We start from the raw sequence: 24,291 nt of genomic DNA, 5'->3' as shown, positions 1-24,291 counted from the left end.
ATAGGCATTACGGTGTTACACAACACTATCCATAGTTCAGTTTCGAGGCACAGGTATAAGCTAATTATGCCTCAACTTGATTTTGGCGCAAATATTGGAACCAATTGGTTTTTCTGTAATTATGCTTAAGCCAGTGTTGGGTATTCACAATTCAGTTATTTGTGTCTACTAAAGGAGTAATGGAGAACCTTTTTTAATAAATATTCGATCGAATTTATTTTAATTAAATATAGGATCCAGGAGACTTTCTTATTAATATTCAGATTATGCATATGAGAATCTTAATTCACAATAAATGTAAAATTTCTAGGTTAAATGCGTCTTTCGGCAATAAAACTTTTTACGATCGATGCTTTGGATTATCTATATCGATTGCAATAATTTCAACCATAGATAAAAATATGTTTTTATGACGCTTTTTTAGAGTATATATAAATAGCAAATTGGAAATTAATGGGTAATTTATGTATAGACTAATGTAAGCGCTACTGTAGACAATATTTTAAATTAGATGGATTAGATTAAAAATATTATTTGACTCGTATTTCGTATGATTAAAATCAAACTGTTTCTCAAAGGTCGGTATCGCCTTTGCAGTTCTTCTAGTGTTGCGGATATCCATTCTCTTATAAAAAAATTGACAGGATATACAATTTTATTTAATTATAATAAAAATCGATTATTTACGGCCAATACTAGAATATTTTGACATGGAATTATTATTATTTCTTTTAAACAAAAGAAAATAGGCAATATTGCCGATAAAAAAAATTGCGTCGTCATTTTCCAATTATATGCCACATTGGAAGAAATGAAAAAATACCGGACAAAGTTCTCATGCATTTTGCATTCCGACAACCAACATACAAAAGACCGGTGGTTACAAAACGGGGTTACGCTGTCTCATGGAAAATTCAGCTGAAGGCGGAATGCAATCGGCTCACTGCTACCAACATTGCAATTGGGAACAAAGGCGAAACATTTACAAAATGGCCGCGCTTATAACGCCAGGGCTGGCACAAAATAATACACCTGTAAATACTCATGCGATATAATGTGTTGTGTTAAGTTATCGATTTATTGGTCCAAATAAAGAGAAAATGAAAATAAAATAGAGAACATATCTTTCTAAATTATCTGTGGTGTCTCATAGATTAGTGGAGAGTTTTATGAACTTTTAAAGACGAACATGAGAGTAAAATCTTGCTGCCATTTTTCCTACACAGAATTCGGTACATACTTAAAAACTTTCCTATCTCCACTGTCACTTTAAATAATTCACTCCTCACCTCTACATATTGTATTTCAGAAAAACCATACTTCGGTACAAATGTGACGATGAACTACGTAAATTAATTGATTTGTTTTGTCATTGTGACAACCCTGTGGCTAGGGTTTTTGGCTTGGGCGTTCCGTAATGCATGTAGGACACGGGATCGTACATTCGGTTGCATGCTCGGTGCCCCGTTTTGTTTTGTTTTAGTTCGCTATCGCTTCTTGTATTTTACACTCGATAAAGCTCAGAGTTTGTAAAAGTAGTTACAATTTATGTTTTTCTTTAACAACCATGTAATATTTGTTAATGGATATTACGAGTGGAGACTCATAATTTCAGCTGCTCGGGACCTTTTCGTTGACAAATTAATTATTTAAAAGACATTAGGCCATAATGTCACGTACTACAATCCGAGTTGTACTAGCCATGCTTAAAACATTTAAAAGCATAGGTGAAACGAAAATTTACTATAGTATTAAAAAAATTTGGTCATAAATAAAAATATTTTTTTACATAGATGTTTCGGCAGTGTAAACCCACGCTTAAATCATACAAAGTATAATAGCCAAAACTCGGAGGCGCTGACAAATGCGGTGATCGGAGTGATGGAGAGGCGCGCTGTAATCCCAGGTGACGTCACATTCCAATTAGACGTCAGGTATTCGTCTTCTCTTCTCAGCTCGTATTGAGGATACGAGAAATGTTTGCAAGAATTTTTAGCATTTTCACGGATAAAATACATTTTTACGTCATAAGAGTTTAGCGTAGGTACGTACCTACTTATATTTGTATTTAAACAAAACAAACATATTTCTAAATTGATGTAAAGGCATGGAACAAATTTATAAATATATTTTCATATGTAGGAATGCGACTGGCAAGAAATCTTATTGATTGTTCTTTAAGAAAAGAATATGAATCTTGAATTATTTTAAAGTTATATTGATTTGATCTCTTAATTCATAATTATTTTTATTACCTGCTATTTTATGTTAAAATAAAACAAAAACAAAATATAAAAATAAATTCAAGATAAGGTATGAAATAAACAGGAGTGACGTACATAAAACAGATCCATTTAAAGTTCCCAAAACTGAAAGGGGCGCAAGGGTTGCGGGTAATATCATAAAAGGATTACTCCCCGACAGTCTTAAACCTTTCAGTGTTAATTTGCGTTTTAATTTTTCTAACTCATCTTCACAAAATTATCATTTTAATTTGATGTCCAAATAATTTATTAAAACGCTTTACTGACCTCAAAATGATACGACTTAATAAAATTGCCGTAAAAACCAGCAAAGCGTTTTTCGAACATCCTATTGGAATTTTAAATTTTTTAAATAATTTTAATATAAAGATACAAGACATTTAGATACTAGTGCTTTTATATTATAATGTTTCGTTACAAAAAAAACTTTTTTGAATCAAAACTATAAAAAATCTCTGATACGTTTAATTATCTTTTAACATTTAAAAAAACAGACAGTCATAAAATTTTAATTCTAAATGCTTGCTGATAATTTTACCTGAATGGCAAGTGGGTAATGTTTTTAAGTGGTAGGAGGTAAGATTTGACTTGACCAACATTGACGAGAAAGGTTTCAAGCGACAAGTCATAATAAATTACCGACATAAACTCTAGATGCTCTTAATATATTAGAGTTAATTTAAAAACGAATTTAATAAAATAAATTATAATATAATACAATGGAAACACGTATACCCGAAACTTAACAATAACCATAACGCGCGCGTTAAAGCAGACTTGGAGCCGCACGCATGAATCATACGGCCTCTAAACGGATTACGACCCTCAGAATCGTATTATACCACCCTTTTCCACCCTGACGACCAGTGACGTAAGTGAAATATTTGGGCGCTGTTAATCTGTATTGTGGATACAATTTCAAAAATTATATTACAATGTTTTTCACATATATAGAAGTATTTGTAGGAAAAGGTACGTTTTATTATTTTGCCTAAGTAATCAATTTTCTTCATTTTAGCATGGCTTTTTGGTGCCTTATATTATTTTATTAGCTGTCGCCCGCGACTTTGTCCGCGCGACATTAAAAAAAGCTTTAATTAACATGTTATGCTTAATATAATAAATAGCCTATATGTTCTTCCAGACTATGTTCTACATCTGTGCCAAATTTCATCAAGATACGTTGAGCCGTTCCGGAGATCCTTCAAACAAACATCCATCCATCCATCTAAATATTCGCATTTATAATATTAGTTACTAAGATTCAACTTTATGAATGTAAAATGTATTGAATATTATTGCCGAATAGTAATTTACTATCTACAATTTAGTCTCAGGTAATTTTTGGATAAAACTTTACATTTTGCTAAAGAACGCGATAACTTTAAGTTCACTTATAGCAATGGTTTTCTGAACATTGCTACCAATTTTCAGATCTATGTGAATTACTGTAGCTTTAATATTTAATATGACCGAAAATCGATCATTTTACATTTGAGCTTCCTAAATTTTTTTATTTGATTTACAAGAGGTGAAATTCCAAAACGTATAAAAACAATCGCGTTATACATCCAATAGTAGACGAATTAATAATAACTTAATTAATACTGGCCATAAAAAACAAATACCACGAATATTTTTTTCCGAAATTAGAAATCCTGCTCTAATATCAGTATTAATTTAAATATTCACGATATCTAAAACAATTATCACGAAATTAATTTAAAATTATAACGAAATTAATACAATTTTCATGCATTATTAATCAACGGGGATTATATTACAAGTTCCAATTTTATTTGGCAGTTAATAATAATTAAAATACGATAGCACGCTTATTATTTTTTTGTTTAGATTTTAAAGAGCTTACTCGCTTGCTTCCACTTTTAACAGGCGTAGAAAAATGTTAGATAGAAGTAGTTCAATTATAAATAAATTATATTAACTAATTAACTAATATTAAATATTATAAACAAATCTATCTTATATATATAAAAGAAAGTTGAGTTAGTTACACTATTTATAACTGAAGATCGGTCGAACTGATTTAGCTGAAAATTGATGGGAAGGTAGCTTAGAACTAGGAGACGGTCATAGTAACTTTTTTATCATGTGTTTTTTTTTATTCCGCGCGGACGGAGTCACGGGTAAAAGCTAGTTATGTATAAATCAATTACCAGATTGTGAAATGTTTGTATAGCTGTCAGATAACAGTCTAAGTGACAAATGAAATATTTGACGCAAACAATACAGTATTAAATAAAAAGCAGCATTGTCTTTCTAATAAAATAAATAACAAATGACAACAATAACTAAACAGTGGGGAGCAAAGGTCACAGGCTCTCTTTAACTACAGCCAAATTACGTAGACGGCCGCAATTCCCGCGCAATTTGCGGTCACGTAAAGCGGCCATTACTGTTGGCAAGGGCCAATCGGAGTGCGCTCTTTAATACGATTCCATTTTACAATAAAAAAATACTCATACTGCCACGGAATTCATGTATGCAATTTCTTGCATTATGGCAAAGATTAATTATTATTATAGAATTAATAAAGAATTATAAAAGTTGTTTAGATATGATGTGAGATAAATATGTTCAGATATGTCTTTATCTTGAGAACTGATGTTATTTTATGATGGACTTGCAGTGACTTATACTCCATTCGCAATTAATATTCAAGAACAAGACGCAAAAAACACAAATATACTGTAGCACGCTAATTTATGTAATGTAAAAGTACTTTACTTGACTACAAAAAAGTTGATACCGACACTCGACTAACTTTATGTAAATTTCGCTTTTTCAAATATGTCATAAAACTTCCCCCTGTTTAAGACAAAATACGATTTTCAAGATACATGCATTAATGTATTAACAAATGTTTTAGAGTATGGATACAAATAGATAAAAACAATCGTATAATAACCGTCCAATCGACATTGAAGGCATCCCAGTTACCAACATGATCTCATCTCATGGATCATTAAACGCAAATCGATCTATTACGCAGGCCCATAGACGACGTGGGCCAATCGCGACCCGTCATTAAATACCATTTCATCGAATTATATTGTACGTACACGGCCGCCATTTGCAACGATTTATAAACGTAATTGCTTACATAATGTTATTGTAATTTTATAATAAAATTCATTGAAAAGGTTTGAAACTATCGTTACAGATAAAATTCATTCTATGAAACTTTTTTGTTAATTAGGCTACTTCCGTTTGTACATTGAAGAAGCATAGTCTGTATTTATAATATAATAATTAAGAGTAGATAAATAAATCCAGTTACCAAAAATTTTTTTACATCGCCCTCTATCTACAAATTAAAAGATAGCACAATAATGTATGAATATTAATGTAATCTATTGTTTTTATGTACGTATTCAGAAAATTATTCCAAACATAATAAAGGGAAAAATACATTTGATTACAACCTTGCGGAGCTAATCTTTGATAGTTTCGCTTTGTACTATGGGTAATACCTATAAGAATTAATGAAGTTTTTATTTATTCAAAGCATTCTGTATTCGGGCTTGTATTTAAGATGATTACATAGTGATTTCAATTACAAAGATAAAGTCAATATACGTCTAGAATTCAACCATTCTCGTAATTGTTTTCGATGTTATTATTTGATAAAACAAACGCCTGTGAATAGTTTAATGAGTGTTCTTTGGAATCGTTTTTTTTTTTTTCATCCAATCAAAAAGAATTTATATTGTTATTAAGCTTGGGAATTTCCACCTACAAAACACATATATAAAAACATATTGCCATCCGTTTCATGTCATGAATTATGACTGAAAACTGTCGCAGGCCTCACCTAACCAAATCAAAGGCAAAGGAATTCGTACTATAAATATTTGTTGTGTACATAGTGTTTTATTTTTACAGCTTTTCTTGTATTGCGACATTACAGTATTCCACATATACAGCATGTTATCTTTTCCAGCATCGTTCCCCATCACGAGGCGGATTGGTCATCCGTACCAGAACAGAACGCCCCCTAAGCGGAAGAAACCGAGAACGTCATTCACGCGGCTACAAATCGCTGAATTGGAGAAAAGGTTCCACAAACAGAAGTATCTGGCGTCAGCTGAACGTGCATCCTTAGCGAAGACACTGAAGATGACTGACGCACAGGTTAAGACCTGGTTCCAAAACAGAAGGACGAAATGGAGGTTAGTCTACAATTTTATACTAAAGTGTTTAACGTTTTTTTTAGATTATGTTTTTTTGAAGGCGAATAACACAAAAATATGAAAATGATTAATAAATATTTATTGACTTACCGTAGGTTTCCGAGTTCAAAATCTACGTTTAGAACATATTGTTATCTCTGTTTTGTCCAAGATAATGGCAGGGATGACGATATGTTTGATATAAATATTTTTTCCTCAGAAACTCACGGTCAATATAATCTATATATATATAAAAGAAAGTTGTGTTAGTTACACCATTTATAACTCAAGAACGGCTGAATCGATTTGACTGAAAATTGGTGGGCAGGTAGCTTAGAACCAGGAATAGGACATAGGATAATTTTTACCCCGTTTAATTTTTTTTTTTTTTTATTCCGCGCGGACGGAGTCGCGGGTAAAAGCTAGTCTATATATATAAAAGAAAGTTGTGTTAGTTACACCATTTATAACTCAAGAACGACTGAATCGATTTGACTGAAAATTGGTGGGCAGGTAGCTTAGAACCAGGAAACGGACATAGGATAATTTTTACCCCGTTTTCTATTTTTTTTATTCCGCGCGGACGGAGTCGCGGGTAAAAGCTAGTAAGAAATATTTAAAATACTAGCTGTCGCCCGCGACTCTGTCTTGAATTGAAAGAAATACTTAATAAGTAGCCTATGTGTTCTTCCAGACTATGTTCTACATCTGTCCCAAATTTCATCAAGATCTGTTGAGCCGTTACTGAGATACTTTCAAAGAAACATTCATCCATCTAAACATTCCTATTTATATAACATTAGGAACATAGTGAAATATATAAGTATAAATATGGTAATAAATTTGGAAAACTGTTCTTTTAATATCCGTAGATTTGAATAAAAATATAATTTCTAACACTTTTTTATACTTCTGGTGTTATCCAGTATATCAATTAAAAAAGAACATTTATCAACGTCTGTTTTAAATTCATAAGAAGCAATATGTCTTGTATTTTAAATCTGTCTGTTTGATAACATAACAAATGTATTAACGTTGTGATTTATAATCTGTTTCTATGTGAAATATTCAATATGTACAAAGTTCACATTATAATGCACTTACTGAAATACACTCTTCAAAAATAAAAACAACACTTTTAAGTTAAAAGTTAAAAAAGTAAGTTTCTATTGAATTTCTTACAAGCAATAGTTTGTTAAACATTAGTATGACAGCAAAATCAAGTCATTGCGCATTCGACATGACGTGTCAAAGTAAAAACGAGTACGGTATCATTCCAATAGGAAAAACAAGATTTCCAATAGAAAAAAATGTCCTCGGTCCAAAGCTAATGTAGTGCTACAAATTTTTTTCGCCAGTGAGAGTGGCGCTGTTGTCGCGTATACTTCTGTCAGAAAGTATTTTGACATAGACAACAACATTACGACAATAATCTTGCTACACTTTTTAGACATTGATAGGGGCCGCTAATTATACTCAAATAAAGATATTTGGACTGATCTTTTCGCGGTTGGTTCTGTGGAAATATATATAGAACCTAAACAGACGTGGAAAATGCAGTACAAAGAGGATCTTGTAACATTTTTGACGTTGCAAGTAGGCGCTAGTGAGCCGTCGTAACTTAGTTTAACTTATGCCCACCGGCTCAGATAGCCTTGTCGGTCTAAAGCTATTGTAATTTCGTGTCAATTATGTCCACCGCGTCATATAAGTTAGTCAGTTTATACAAATATGTTTTATTCCTCTCAACATTACATGAAAGGTGAATCACTTGATCTGTTTAACGATAACTATCCTTTTTTGACACTTATATCTTACAATATACAATGTATTGTTATATTTATGAATTCGGCATCATTTAAAATAAGAATTTAAAATTCTAAAGAGTTTAAAAATTAGAACACAACAAATATTATTAATTCTATTATTTTATTATTAATAAATATTAACATTATTATTTCTTTATGTGACACAAGTGTATTCTATTAATATTTTTCTAGTCTTCAATAAAATTGGTTCCTCTTCACTAGGCTCTTTGTCATAGTTAAGATATCGAAAGATGCCTATAAAATGGCCTCAGATTATAAAGCACTTATTCGTGTAGACATGTCAATAATAAATGGTTATTCAAGTGTTTACTGTCGACTTAAAAACATATAATTAGTGAAAGTACTTAATATTCGTAGCATGCTTTATTTCAAGAAATCGACTAACATACATTTTGAAGTTGTCAACAATATATAAGATTGTGGACATCTCTACAACTGCTATTTTTGCCAAATCGAACTTTACCCAACATTGATTTGAATGACCTTTAAATATAGTTTAATGTCAAATGAAAGTCTCCGTATCTTAAATTGTAATACTTATGTTTCATTAATGTACGCATAATTATGTTAATTTGACAGTTACATATTATACCCTAATGATAATATAATATCGATCTTTTTAACGCATAATATGTCATGTTTAAATTCAGGAACAAACTACCGTTCGCCAATAAATTATTACGTGTGTAACCTTAAATTATACACGCGTTTGATTTTATTGATAGCTTGTATCATTATTATTTATTATATTAGCTATCGACCTGCTTCTAAGTGGGGCCATTTTAGAAAAATGTGTTGTACATTAAATCGATTAAAAGATAATCGAGACACTAAAAAAAGATGAACAAAAAAGTTATTTTAATTTGTTTATAGATAATACTTCAACATTTTATTCCGATATATGATATACTAGCAGTTACCCGCGATTTCGTCCGCGCGGAATTAAACAAAATTTATCAACAAATATGCCTAAAAACTTAATTAGTAGTAGTCTATGTGATCTTCTAGACTATGTATTACATCTGGGCAATATTTTATTACGATCCATTCGGGAGATACCTTCAAACGAACATCCATCCATGCATCCACATAAACATTCGCATTTATAATATTAGTAAGATTCGATTAGTCTTATTGTCTTGGAATTAGAAAATCAAGTAATAACATCACTAAAACCGTTTTATAAATCTGTTTCTACTTATATTTTTATTATAAGGTCACAAACGAACGAAGCGGTCACCTGAACTCGCAGATATGTAAAGCGGATCAACTTCTGCCCATAGACATAGAATCGACGGAGGAGGAGACGCACAGAAAGTGAACACAAATTACTAATATCATCAATTAATTACATTAAAAATTAATCTTTTGTTAATTTCGAATTTTAAAATCTTCATAATCAAAACAATAGATTAAGAAAGCAATATAAATATAAAACGTGAGCACAGACTAAAAAGGGTGGTAGTACAGATCCAGTTTGGGTGTTGCGAGACAATAAGGCTATGCCGGTGGGATAGCGATTACTTCTAATGGACAAGTGGTGTTTGTGTTCGGAACAGATAAAGAGAGGCTCGATACGCGGCGCCACCGGCTTTTTACTATAACAAAAGACGACGAAAAAATACCGACTGCCGGTAAAATGGCGCAGCAGCCATGCAACGATTACAATATTTAAAAACTAGCTGGTGCTCGTGACTTCCACATGAAATAAAAAAAAATACATTATTTTTATAACAGGAATCAGAATTTTTTAGAGGTAAAATGAAGCTTGTGCATTCTGCATACTACGATCTATTTCTGTGCCAAATTGTATCCAAATTAGTACACCCGTTTCGAAGTATCTTGGTAACAATCATCCATCCAAATTTTCGCAATTGTATGGTTGGCCTTTTAGCCATCTAAGAATCATCAAAATAGTGTTTATAACATATTCAAGCACCAAAAATTGTTATTAAAAGACGAAAAATAATTTTAAAACAAAAAGAAGTCTTCAATATTAGTTCCAGTCAATTTATCAGACGTCTGTTTGTATTAAACAGCTTGTGTTAATGGAGGCTTATCTTGGACTTGGGCTTGTTTTGTTGTATTTAAAGTAAAGCCCTAACGAGGCCCGACTGTCCGATAGGGTTTCTGGTTGATTAATTTACCAGTTAATGTTACTGACGGCAGTAACCTTTTTACACTTTCACTCAGTTTGAGGAGTTGTTTTTTTAATTTATTTTTTAAGAGGCTCAGACTGTTTACTAATTAGTTTAGTTAAATTTCAAAACTTTATAAAAGACCCGTATCTACGAGATAACTGTTTCTTCATATTGCTATTTATAACGACTTCTTGATATTTAAGTTTGCTTTTAAATCTGTGAAAATCTGAGTTGTGAGCATTTCTTTCTTCAACATTTGATTTTTTGTTCTTGTTTTCTTTCCAATAGGCGAAGTTCAATAATTAAAAAGTGTAATTTATAAGAATTTGTTACAGTATATATTTTCCTTTAGAAACATCTTAATTTATTTTGATCTTTATCTTATCCTGAGAGTTGTTTTTATCCGAAATTAACATTCTCATTTAATAATGCACGCATTTGATTTTTAAATTGCCGTTCACTTAAAAATGCTCAAAACCTAATTTTACATATTTTTTACATATTTTGTCTCATGATTTATTGTAACGATAAAAAAATTAGCAATGATCATTTATAATCTTGATTTAAATAATTGTGTGTATTTATATACTACTAATTTAATACAGAGCGTCGGTGGCTCATAGGTTAAGCACTTGACTTACAATCTGCAGGTCCTGGGTTCGAAACCCGCCATGTACCAATGTATTTTTCGATTTTCGATTTACATATGTATACATTTATCCGACGTTCTTACGGTGAATGAAACATCGTGATGCAACCTGCACTTATCTGAGAAGAAATTCAATGATATTTGTGAAGTCAACCTGCACTGGGCCAGCGTGGTTGACTATGGCCTAGTCACCCCTAACTTAGGGTAGGCTCCGAGCCGCTCAGTGGGGACCTATACTGAGCTGATGATGATGAATTTAATACTAGCTATGCTCGCATTCGCACCGGTACTCAAAGTATAACGCTAACTTTGCTATCTCTAATTTTCGTAGTAATAGCGTAGCGTTAAGATACAGATGTTGACATCTTACTAATATTATAAATGCGAATGTTTAGATGGATGGATGTGTGTTACAAGGTATCCAGAACGGCTGCATGGATCTCGCTGAAATTTGGCATAGATGTAGAACATAGTCTGGAAGAACACATAGGCTACAAATTAAGTTTAATTAATTCCGCACGGACGGAGTTGCGGGCGACAGTTAGTTTGCCATAAATATTGGATTGAAGTAATGCAACCGCAATTTATATTATTTCAAATTTAATATGATTTTATTTTTAAATATCATCGACGATAGAAAACTATTCGATAATATTAATTTAAATGTCAACGAATATTGATTAGTGTGGCACAAATGAAATGTTCTTTTTATCTATGACGAATGGATGAGGTTTATCATCTCTGAATAAAGTAAAGTTATACAAACAACACCGCAGACCATAAAGTAATAATAGCGATAGGTCAAATCCTAGTCTTATACAAATGACTTTTAATATAGAAAGTTATCTAAAATTTCTATCGCGTTTTTAGATGTTAACATATGCACAAAAAAAAATCTCTTTGCCGTGTCTGACAGTTTTATGTGCATTTAAAAGCATGAAAATGTAGAGATGGTCACAGCGATAATAGTCTTATTTAAATGGTAACACCAAAAAACCTGTTCATAAAAATTATAATATCTATTTCATTTGTTCCGAAACAATATAGATAGAGTTTCGATAGTGGAAACGAACGTATCAACTGATTGTCAAACACTATCCTGTATTATAAAAATCTATCCTATCTTATTTCATGTTTAAGTCAGTCATGTTTAACTTATCTTGATTTATATTACTTTTAAGAGAAAATGATTCGTGAACAATAGAACTGTTGTGATGCTCGCCTATTCAACTTTATCAAGCTTATTGTTTAGCTAGATAAGGTACCGACGAGTTATAAATAAAACTTATGTCTATTTATGACATGTTTATCTCTTACTGTTACGTTATTAACACGGATTATTGCTTTTTATTTCACCAATCGTAGGTTTCTGAGACCAAAATCCTCGTTTAAAACATTTCCTTATCTGTGTTTTGTCAAAGATAATGACAGGGTTTTTGATTTTTTTACTTTTGCATTTATAATATTTGTAAGATTTAAGTTTCAAAATGACACTATTAGAATATTTTACTTATTTCCTATGCCTTTGATTAACAGTACAACTTTAAAAAAAATCGATAGCAACATTTTTATTTCCTCTTTGTATCTAACCTTTAAAATATACTACTTAAATCTCTGTACACTTCTGTACATAATTTTCATCGCACAAGAAAATAAGCTTCGATCTATAAGTTTATTTTTTGAACATTTAATTATTCACAATAGGTTATTTAGTTTATCAATTTGCGTCTGTGAAATACTGCAACAGTATGGTACAAAAATTCATCAACAATGTACAAGTGACTTGTTTTAAGTGAATACACTGAAGTATTTATACTTGTATGTAACATCAAGTAGGCGGCAACGTGGGGTAGGCAGGGATATTAATATTGCAAGCGTAACACAACTCGGCAGTTTGACTCATCAATTATTAACCGCGGTGGAAAGACGGACGGCCAACTTTTTTATATGCATTGTTCCCCGTTTGCTTTATTGCTTATTTTTGTGACTGCTACATTGGGCTCTTAACTTTATTTTATGGACTTTGTGAACGTTGTCTTGAATACAAGTGTTACCTTACGGTGTAATTGCTACTGTATTTTGTTCTATGTTCATGAATATGTACCTACTTTAAGAAGCGAAGAACAACTTATTTAAAATTCGAAGATAATCAGAATAGTTAATCCGTTTTGATGTCTTATAGTAAAACAATAGACATTACTTAGGGATTGAAAGCCTGAGTGAAAAAATCAAAGTTTTATGATTAATACATTTTATGCTTTTTTCTTCAAATCTTCGTTACTAGGAATAAGTCCAGTAACATATCAAAGTAAATTCTTAATGATTGAATTAAGAAAAAAACGAATGAAAAATAATATGCCTTTTGAAACCGATTTTCAAATACAACCACAGAGCGGCAATAACTTACCTTTTATAAAGCAACGTTGATTAGCTTCAAATCGTTGCCTGTTCCCGACAAATCGAATTTGAATCGTATAGCAATCTAACACGCAACTCCCCACCAATGGGGAAACAAGGAGGGTGTGGGCTTTATTTATTTACTGACCCTGCTTCATTTTCCCGCTGTAATTCTTTTCCCTTGTAAGTGAATATTAAAACCCCCTGTATTTAGATTCAATATACATAAACACTCTAATTACTTGTATCAAAGAGTCTATTTTTGTTTACATTTTTATCGTTAATAGCTTGATCATTTTCAAACGTATCTTAACACATGCCTTAATTTCCTTACACATTAAGTTCAAATTTGCTTGTTTTTGGTTGTTACTGTTACGTCGTTTCGTGTATTATGTTGTTGGAATGTCTTCGGGATAATTGTTTGCTTGTAGGTTGTCTCTTCAGGAATTAAGTAGGAAATCCTTTTACGGATTGATACAGGGACGTGTTGCGACGTGTCTAAGTAAATAACAGGGTGCAATATGTAAGGGAGTCATTTATTTGCAACGCGGATGACTCAATGTGATAAGCATTTTTGTATTTTTATGATAAAATAATGTTAATTTGGTATATTTGGTTATTTTATTTCCATTACCTAGTCATTTTATTGCATCCTACGAAAAAATACGGTGGTTTCTTTTTAATTTGTTATCCCTTAAGCGTTCAGAAAAGCCGTCTTTCTAATTCATTAGAAATTCTTTTGTTTCATTCATAATTTAGTAGCTTTTGTAAGAATTTTGACTTTTAGAAAGTTTTACAGATTTATTTGACCATTATGATAACTGTCAGTCGGGTTGAGAATAATTTTTACAGCTTTGACAACATTTTATTGTAACCATTTTTGGAGATGACATAGGAACTAAAACTTTACGGACTTTTATGCGAAAAAAATACGTTTCTTACTAATTCATATATCAATGTCTTAATCTGATTTAGCTGAAAATTGATGGGGAGGTAGCTTAGAAGTAGGAGAAGTGCTTGCAGATGGGTCCCATTTTTTTGTTTTTTTTAAATAACTAGAAGTCTAGTAGATTTTGAATTTAGCTTCAAAATGTGTTGCGAAAATTAGGGACATTTTTGTATCAGCGCTTACGTAGGCTAAACTATATGACCTACATAAAAATGATGTATGGAAGAATTGTAGCTCTTTAAATTTGCTAAATAAAAGTCCAAGATAACATATATCTATCTATTATAGTTTTTTTCACAATAACCATTTTTCTCTTAAGAAACATCAATTTTATTGTATCATAAAGTTGCACGCGAGAAAATGATATTCTTATGTAAGTATTATGTAATGTCAGCATATAAAGTATTATATTCCCTTTTTGATTTAAAACAAATATTTCTTATGACATTTTTTTATTAACAGGAAATGTTATCACTACCGTATATCTAGCAAATAAACATTAGTGACGTATTATGTAAATTAAAAAATATGTATTTTATTTCTTTTAAGGATAAAGACATTATAATATTTTATTAGTGTAATTAAATTAAATGGACTTATTAACATGATATAAAAAAATAAATCGGAGAAGAGCTACTTCTGCATTTGAGTTGCCAAATCATTATGTATTAATATCTAAATGTCTCAGAAATGTACCGTTTAATGGCGGTTTCTAAAGGTTAATAGTTATATTAATAAAATATATGTATTATTTTAAGCCTTTTTTATTTTCCGCTGCTCACTTTGTGAGTGATCTTAGACTATGAGATATAAAATATTTTTTCCATACAGAATATAAAAATTTTAGGGTCTGTAATATCAAAGTACAATTTTGATATTTCGAGCACATGATTTAATTGCGTTACTTAAAACAAAAGAATAAAAAAATGTTTAAAATTTTGACTGTACTAGTATATATTTCTGTCCGCAAGTCCACGTTTGGTTGGAGATTACCCCGAAACAGCTGGATCGATTTCCACTGGACATTTAATGGGAAGTAGGTAATTGTACACTGGAGTAACACAGGCTGTTTCTTGTTAATTTAATGCTGACAAAGTTGCGGGCAACGGCTAGTATATAAATGTATCATTTAAAAAAATCGTATCAAAATAACTTATGTAATTCTACGATACTTATGAATTATCACAACTGAGGGCCTAGCATGAAATTTCGTGAGAACGTTTTCGTAAAGTCAACAAAATTTTTATTAAAATTTGTGCAGTACCTCTTCTGGGTGTAAATTAAACTACAACTTTCATACAAATTTTGACATATCTTTGCTTTTAGTAGACCTAGCATGAAAATTTGCGACACTCACTATCGTAGTCATCGACAAAATTAAAACTTTAATACAACTTTTAGAACGTTACGAAAACGTTCTCACGAATATTCATGCTAGGCCCTCTGTTTACTTGTTGTTGTGTGGTCGTTGTCATCTGTCAATTAAAATGCAGTTTTCGATGACATTTATTAATGTGCGAATTAAGTAAACATGTCGTATTTGAAAGACGATGTGTAGTAATAAAACAGCGGGTGATCGAATAAAACGTGGGAAATGTACGATATCAAAATATCAAGATGTTTTAGAAAAAAAAAAACAAAGTGTTGTAAACAATATTATGAATTTATTTCAAAAATTAGCCTCTATAATAATACTTCGATATTAATTATTGCATACTTTTAATAACTAAAAATAAGTGTACGAAATTATATAAAATATCACCGAAAAAAAAATGAAACTTTTATTTTTAATTTAATAATCAATGTACATAATTGGCAACGATTTACAAAATAATTAGTCCGAAATTAATGCCAGGCAGTAAGGTTGGGCTTATTCAAGTTAAGTTTAATTGTACCTCCCTTTATCTAATTATAAAGACACGGCAGAGCCTCGCGGCTTCTTTAGTGTTGTACTTTACCTATCGATAAGTTTTATAAATGTACGATAAGTTATTTCAATGGCGCATTCGACGCGATTAAATGTCGCATTTTATATTTGTACTATGAAATAGGTAAGTATGTTCAAATAAATGAATTCAATATATGCAATTATAGATAGATAGCAATGAGACATTGTTGTAAAAAAAAAACGTAAATGAAACTAGTTACAATTTTAACTTTTGACTTTATTACATTTTTATTTTATCATTGAGTGTATGCTCATTGTAAAAACGTCGATAAATCTTACTAATATTATAAATACGAATGTTTAGATCGATGGATGGATAGATGGATGTTTGTTTGTTTGAAGATATCTCCGGAACGGCTTAACGGATCTTGACGCAATTTGGCACAGATGTCTTGAAGTACACATAGGCTACTTTTTAGTTTTTTTTTTTAATTTCGCGTGGACGGAGTCGCGGGCGACAGCTAGTATAATATAAACTAAAATACGGTAAAGAGAGACAAAAACTACAATAGTACAATTACTTAAGGTAAACTGTTAGTCGTTTTATCGACAAGCAATTAATTTACAAAGCACATCACTAAACAAAGCGTCGTACATTAACCGTTGTAATAAAGTTCTTGCTGCGATAATAGACTTAACGCTTTGTTCAATCATTCATTAGCACCCGGCCACCGTAATTAGAACCATCTCAACTCGTTACCCCACAGCTGTTTGTTAATAATTTCATTGTTTCCTGTAGGGGAGGGTGTCAGAGTAATTTGGACTGCCGCCTCCTTAGGGGTGGCCATATATCATTCGAAGTTTGAATTTGCGAATTCAACAAATGAATTAACTTCCAACTGAGCTCGATGTCTGTTTTAATAAAACGCGAATTAAAACGTTCTTCAAACGTGCAATATAAAACTATGACAAATTAAAATTCCGTTGACAAATTAAACTGGACCCAATTTATCGTCTCAATTACCTAATAAATATAAATAAATCCAGTTTAGTTTGTTTAGTTTAGTAGTTTTAACATATTATTCATAGTTTTTACATAATAATAAAATTAATTTACATTAAAAAAAAATCCATCCAAAATATTAATATTTAACTAATTGTCAATAGTATATTATACGTACATATCTTATTGGTTTTATAATTTCCTAACAGATGGCGTTATAAAGAAATCTTTACAATAAAACTAAAATTATCTATCCTACTTTTAACATAACATGTTTTCTGACTGATAGTTAACACGTCTAGAAAAAATTGAAATTATTGGGTCAAAGCCCAAATCTATAAAACTGGAAACAGTGTGTATAGAGTTCTCTTCGCTCGCAATGATTTCTTAAAATCTTAGCCAAGATAATAATTATACCATCTTTTAAAAGATTACATACAGTAATCTGTAGTAAAGTAAATAACACCTCAATCTTTAATCGACTGTAAGGCATTGACTTAAAATTTTCGATAACAATTAAAAAAAGACCTCACATTTAATTGAGACTCTTTAGGTCAGTGGACAGTAACGATTGCGCTTAAAAGCTTTATTTGCAAACCAGATATGATTTTCTTATTAATTAAAGCATTTTAAACTTTATTCCTTTTTGTTTTAGAGTCACTTTAAATGCTAATCGTATGTTAAAATATCTACACATGCAAATGATGATGGTTAAAGAGACCACTCAGTAAGTCGGTGGCTATCTTAATTAGTAAGATATAATGAGTCACGTACGACCTTTCGGAACGGGCATTAACGAACAGCCCTCAGATAACGACGGACAGAGGAATTACTTAAAAGTATTTAACAACGAAAATAACAAGTTAACATTATCGCTCGAAAAGTGTTTCAAGTCCTGGTTCAAGTGATTTGGTTCAGAAATCAAGGGTCTATTAAAATGTTATGTTTTCAGTAATATTGATTTTGTGATAAGTAAATTCTACGCCCCCACCGAATAACCCTGTAATAGGAAAAATCAAATTTTTCAGGAGAAAAAAAAACCGTATTTCTTTAATAACTTCATCAATGTACAAGAATCTTTTAGATACCAAAACATAGTTAATTTTTATAGCTTTATTGTATTTAATTTTTATTCATGTATTCCGGGCGTATTCTGTGCTATGAAGGAAAAATGATAATACCGGGAAAAATCTGTTTCAATAATGACTTTTTATCTCCGTAATTTACATTAAGAAAAATATAAAAAAAAAATCACAACTTGTAATAGGACCTTTAGATGCCGAATTCGACGGAAAAGCAAGAACCCGGTAAGAGTGCATTACAGAATTATTCGATGGGGGCGTCGAATTGATTTGTATCAAAAACGTAATAACAAACGTATCTAAGTAAACGTTTATTTCATGTTATTAAATTAATATTTCCAACAAGCAGTTTCACGCAAGGTTAAGTTCAAGAACGCCTTCTACTTTAGGTTTTTTAATATTTAATGAAAAGGTTCGCTTAGCCTAAGTGTGTTCACCCCTTTTAAGTTGATGTCTCTAAGAGTTAAGTTGTTATATTAACAGCCGTAAACAAGATGTGCCATATTTTCGCTATAGCAAAGTTTTCCTACATGTTTTAATTTCCGTCGACTTAAAATTGCCAAGATTAAATTTCGAAGGCAAAGTATAACAACTCTACTTTATTTGGATAATCTTATATATATATCTATATATATAAAAGAAAGTCGTGTTAGTTACACTATTTATAACTCAAGAACGGCTGAATTGATTTGACTGAAAATTGGTGGGCAGGTAGCTTAGAACCAGGAAACGGACATAAGATAATTTTTACCCCGTTTTCTATTTTTTATTCCGCGCGGACAGAGTCGCGGGTAAAAACTAGTCACAGATAAATGGATGAAGTGAACTAATTTAATTACTAACCATAGTTGTGATTTTTGTTTTATAATTGATAAAAATTTAACCTTTTGGTCATAAAACGATTTATTTCAATTTTATAGCATACTAGGAGTCGCTCGCAACTCTGTCCGAATTTAAAAAAAACTTAAAAAGAAGTCTATGTGTTTTTCCAGACTATGTCCTACATATGTGCCTTTAATCGAGATCCGTTGAGCCGATGATTTCTAACCCATCCATCTAAACTTTCGCATTTATAATATTAGTAAGATTTACCCGATATTTTTAATCGAACGTTAATTTACTTTAAGCATTTAATTGCTAGTATAAACACTAACTAACGAACTAATTCGCATGTCGTCGTTCATACTAATTGACGTGAATCAAATTAGAACCCTCGACTGCCTCTCTAAAACCTCTTACATTATTCACGAACTAGACGATTTAGTGAAAGCTAATATCGTCTACTGTTTACCTATTTGTACTTCATATCGGATACAATAACAGCGTAAAGTTTCACTCTCATCTATTAAACAAACAGATTTCATATTTTTTTATGTTCCATTTTTGGATGTGTATTTGTTTTATTACTCATGGGAAATGTAGATTCGATTATGAAAAAATCAGTTTTTTATCAGACTCTTAGCGTTATTTTAAAAATTTAATTTAATTTTTCATTAATATTTTCTGACAGATTGATCATTCAGGTTTGAAAATAACAACAGTGACTTGGAGGAGGGGACGCATGAGAATGGAACATCTCCCCTTTCTGTGCGTTCTATCCTCCATTGACATCTGCATTTGTAGATGTCTATGGGCAGCGGTCACTTTGCAATTTCACCGACTCCAGGTGGCCGCTGGCTAGTTTGCCTTTTAATATTATAAATCACACACACCCAACTTCGTGATGATACATATCTCACAATGACTTGACTACTAGTGAAACATTCACATAAAAACATATTAATATTACTGTGTTCGCAGCTGGTCCTTTAATACGCAATCTTGGGATCATGATTTGCTTATCACAAGAAGAGTAAAGATGGACGACGAAACTATATAGTTACGTTTAATAGATCATCGTTTAAGCTTGTTAATAATAAATAGCTTCATTAAAACGGCATCCACGTGTTACATGGATGGTTTGTACACTGAGTTAATGGCTGCATTGAATTATGTAGATGTCGCTGAGTGTCCGCTGATCGTGCGGTTAATTATTCAACTGTAATCAACTTCGGTACTGCGGTATAGCTCGATACGAACGGTTACAAATATAATAAGAGTGAATTTATTAATCGGATGTACATAGGTAGTTTCGGTTAACTTGGTACGTGGCGCTTGTCAACGTAGCTTAGAGTTGAATGAAAATGAATAAAATGAGATCGATATAAAGTTTTCTTTCAATGTTTATTAAAAGTGATTAAATTTATTCGTGTACTGTCATCGCCTTACTCATGGAATTTGAAGCCTATGTGCTATTCCAAACTGTAATGTATCTGTTCTAAATTCAATATCATCACCATACCCTTCATCCATACATCCAGTAAGATTTACATTGAGTATTTAATATAAATTTTATTATTGTTCCAGACGTCAAACAGCCGAGGAGCGGGAAGCCGAACGGCAAGCGGCTAACCGCTTGATGCTTTCCCTGCAGGCTGAAGCGCTTAGCAAAGGGTACATGCCGGAGCCGCCGCCGGGCGCTGCACCTTTATCAGCGCTGCATTATCAGAACGCAGCCAGTACAGCACCAGCGCCGCCAGCGAACACCGCTTTAAGCGCTTTACAAAACCTGCAGCCTTGGGCGGGAAATCAGGCGTTTCTGAACGTACCTACGACTAGCGCGCCACCGCACCCTCCGCCAGTCGCCTCGCCTATATGTTGAAATTCTAAATTTGAAATTGACATTTGTTTTTTTTACAAATTACGAAACATTGTATAGCAGTTGTCACTGCCATCTGAATTTAAATTGCTTGATAATCCCAAAAATTTTACGCAAATAATAATTTAATATTGTGATTATTTGAATGGCAGGCAATTAGATGTAACAGAGCTTTTTATTCTTAACAGTCAAAGATAAGTTACAAAATTACAGTATAGTTAAAGAAAAATGTATGGCCCTTTTTTGACAAATTCTACTTACTATAAAATTGTAATATAACTGTGTTGTAAATATTTATGTAGACTTTAACTAATACATTCCAGTTACGATTTTTTCGTAAACGAAATAAGCTTTATGTATTATTGTAAATAGAAAAAAATATGTTAGTTATAAGTTAAATAATAGTAATTTAATCTGTAGATTTAATAAAAATGTTGTGTAAGGTACTTTATATAAATCTCATTCCGTTATACATTTTCTTAACTATGCAATTTAATAAAATTGTACAAACATATTTAATTATTATTATCAATTTAGTTAATACAATAGATTGTTGTTTTCTATAATAATAAGCCGATAAAAAATCTTGTATTAAAAATACCTAACTGAAAAGGAAATTAAATTGAATGTTTTAACTTTCATGAGATATTACACCCTCGTTTAAACTCCGGTTCGATTAGTTTGAACTAATCGGTGCCGTAACTGGAGTTTAGTCAAAAAGTAAATTCTTTAAAGATTGTACATAACTTATAAATAAAAATACAGATCTTTTCTTAAATCATTCCAATTAAAAATACATATCTGTATATATTAGTGTTTAAGTTATTTAATTTTACCTAAAGCCACATTTGTTAATTTTTTCGGTATTCTTTGCTAAGCAAGGAAAATATTATAACCTCTTTGTTAGTGTACAAGTTACATAGTCACAACAGCGAGATCTACTTTACCATTTTGTGTTAATGTGAAAACGTTAAATCTTTTAAAACGAAGTAGGTTTGGAATTTGTGAAATCCTATGTTTTTTATTACTCTTGTTTTAAGACCATATTTTAATGACACAATCCGTCACAAGAACAATCTTTCTAGAATTATATAGGTAGGTATTTAAATGCGGCTGTTTGTTAGAAGATATCTCCAGAAAGGCTGCATGGATCTCGATGAAATTTGGCATAGTCTGCAAGAACATACATATAGACTATGGATAGACGGAGTCGCAGGCAACCGTTAGTCTAAAATAAAGTCTACTATTCTAAACAATCGAAATTAATTATAATTTGGCTACTAAACTACGAGAGAAAATTAAGTCGGATGGTGTAATCCCCGCGCATCTGACGTACGTTGTAAAAATGTGGCTTAGGTTATATAAAATAAGTCGAAAGAATATTATATCGCATTAGTTGATGTACAGTAAACATGTTTATTGAGGAAAACATTCACAATAAAACATGTTTTCTATATCCCACTGTAAAATAAATAAAATCATAACATATTTTATGTGAATGTTTTGACAATGGCAATTATAAAAATTAGCAAATCCAGTTGCGCTGATTAGCAGATGCAGAAGATTTTTTTTAATATAATATAAAATTATCAATCAACTTTGGTTTCATTTACCCTCCTGGCAACACTAAATGATTAAATAATAACTAGGCTAAAGGACACCGATATCCAATTCCTTAATAAATTAAAAAAATAATAATTTATAAGTGTCTTATAACCGTTGCTTTCTGTGACCAAAATCTCACATATCGTTATTCCTGTCATTATCTTTGACAAAACAGAGAAGACAATATCTTTTAAACGGGGATTTGGATCTCGGAAAACCAACAATAACATCATAACTAAAAGAAACTTATTAAAAAGTGATCCAAAAAAAATATATTGTGTAATAAATACGAAGGATTTTTTGAAAATCATTAATATTCTACGCAAATTTCAATTGAGTATTTTGATTGTTACTTTATTACTGAAATTTACTGGCCGGTTATAATTATTTGGGTCTGAAAAAAAAAATCAACTGTCAAACTGTACTACTTATTTGACAGTTGTGTTTAAAATTAAATAATGTTACATGTCACAATTGAACAGTGCAAGTAATTTGTAAATGGAACGTTATGAAGTTTTTTAACGTTGTTTGTTTTATTAGTAAACTATCAAGTGAATTACATAACATTTTCAGTTATTAAGTGCCTGCCAGGAGCAGAAATCATCCGCAGCAAACCCAAGGTAATGTTTAAATATTAAATGATAAAGCATCTCAAAAGATAAACCCGATCTGAGAGTGATTATTACAATCAACTATTAAAAAAACACGTAAACCATTTTTATCAAATTCGGTTTAGTGAATATGTATACTTAGTCATTATCGAACCTATGCGAAATTATGTCCTTATATATTGTCTTTACATTGAAGGTGTAGTTGAAATAACAAGCGGTTCTTGTGATTTTAAGTACACAAATATACATAACATGGTGGTAGTATGTTATAAATATGTTGATATGTGGTAAGTATGTTGATGGTGACTTAGCTATTATGTACGGGAAGGGAGTTAAATACAAATCGGGGAGATATCGAAAAGGAAGATAGGAACAAAGTCCCCTATTTCACAAAAAAAACTCCGCCATGTTATATGCCCATCAGTATCGAAGGATTTCTAGTGTTAGTTATTTCATTAATTCCTTTACCAATATTAAAATATTTTGCTATTTTTAAGAACAAAGGAGAACAACAGGTAAGTAAAAATTTTTATAAATAGAAAGAAAACAAATGAATCGAGTAGCAACAAAAACCGAAAATTGTCTCGATTACGACATAAACGTAATCGATTTGAAGCTATTGAAATAAAAAAATAACTATTTCCGTCCCCGAAAACGGTCCATTTATCCTTCGATCCCCGACCGCCATTACACTATAATACAACTTTAATATCATTGCGGCGAATGTAATAGCTTGGCATTATAAACAGACGTGACTTGTGTCCCGTCATTAGGACATTTCGTTTTAAAAAAAAACAATCATCCAACCATACCCTTTAAAGTGATCACTATTTCTAACTACGACTTACAAAGTCTTGTCATTATATAAATCTACCGCATTATAGTAAGTTAATCGATGTACGCTTCTTGCAAATAGATCCCAATATATGTAAATGGTAATTTTTAGAAGTATATAAAGTAGTCTATGTGTTCTTCCAGACTA

At 31.3% G+C, this 24,291-nt stretch overlaps 1 protein-coding gene across 1 annotated transcript in view; it reads left to right on the top strand.

The window, feature by feature from the left end:
* The window catches only part of LOC106720502 (T-cell leukemia homeobox protein 3), a 38,947-nt gene extending 17,709 nt beyond the window's left edge, over positions 1–21,238 (top strand). Inside the window, exons 2-3 of the mRNA XM_014515219.2 lie at positions 6,229–6,457; positions 20,802–21,238. Of these exons, the coding sequence (XP_014370705.2) occupies positions 6,229–6,457; positions 20,802–21,096 (524 nt within the window). The 3' untranslated portion in view covers positions 21,097–21,238. The remainder of the gene's footprint in view (positions 1–6,228; positions 6,458–20,801) is intronic.
* Positions 21,239–24,291: the final 3,053 nt, after the last annotated feature.

Source organism: Papilio machaon, chromosome 24 (assembly GCF_912999745.1).
Source record: "Papilio machaon chromosome 24, ilPapMach1.1, whole genome shotgun sequence".
Taxonomy (NCBI): Eukaryota; Metazoa; Arthropoda; class Insecta; order Lepidoptera; family Papilionidae; genus Papilio; species Papilio machaon.
The sequence above is the reverse complement of the archived record's forward strand: the minus strand, read 5'-3'. Positions and strand labels throughout refer to the sequence as shown.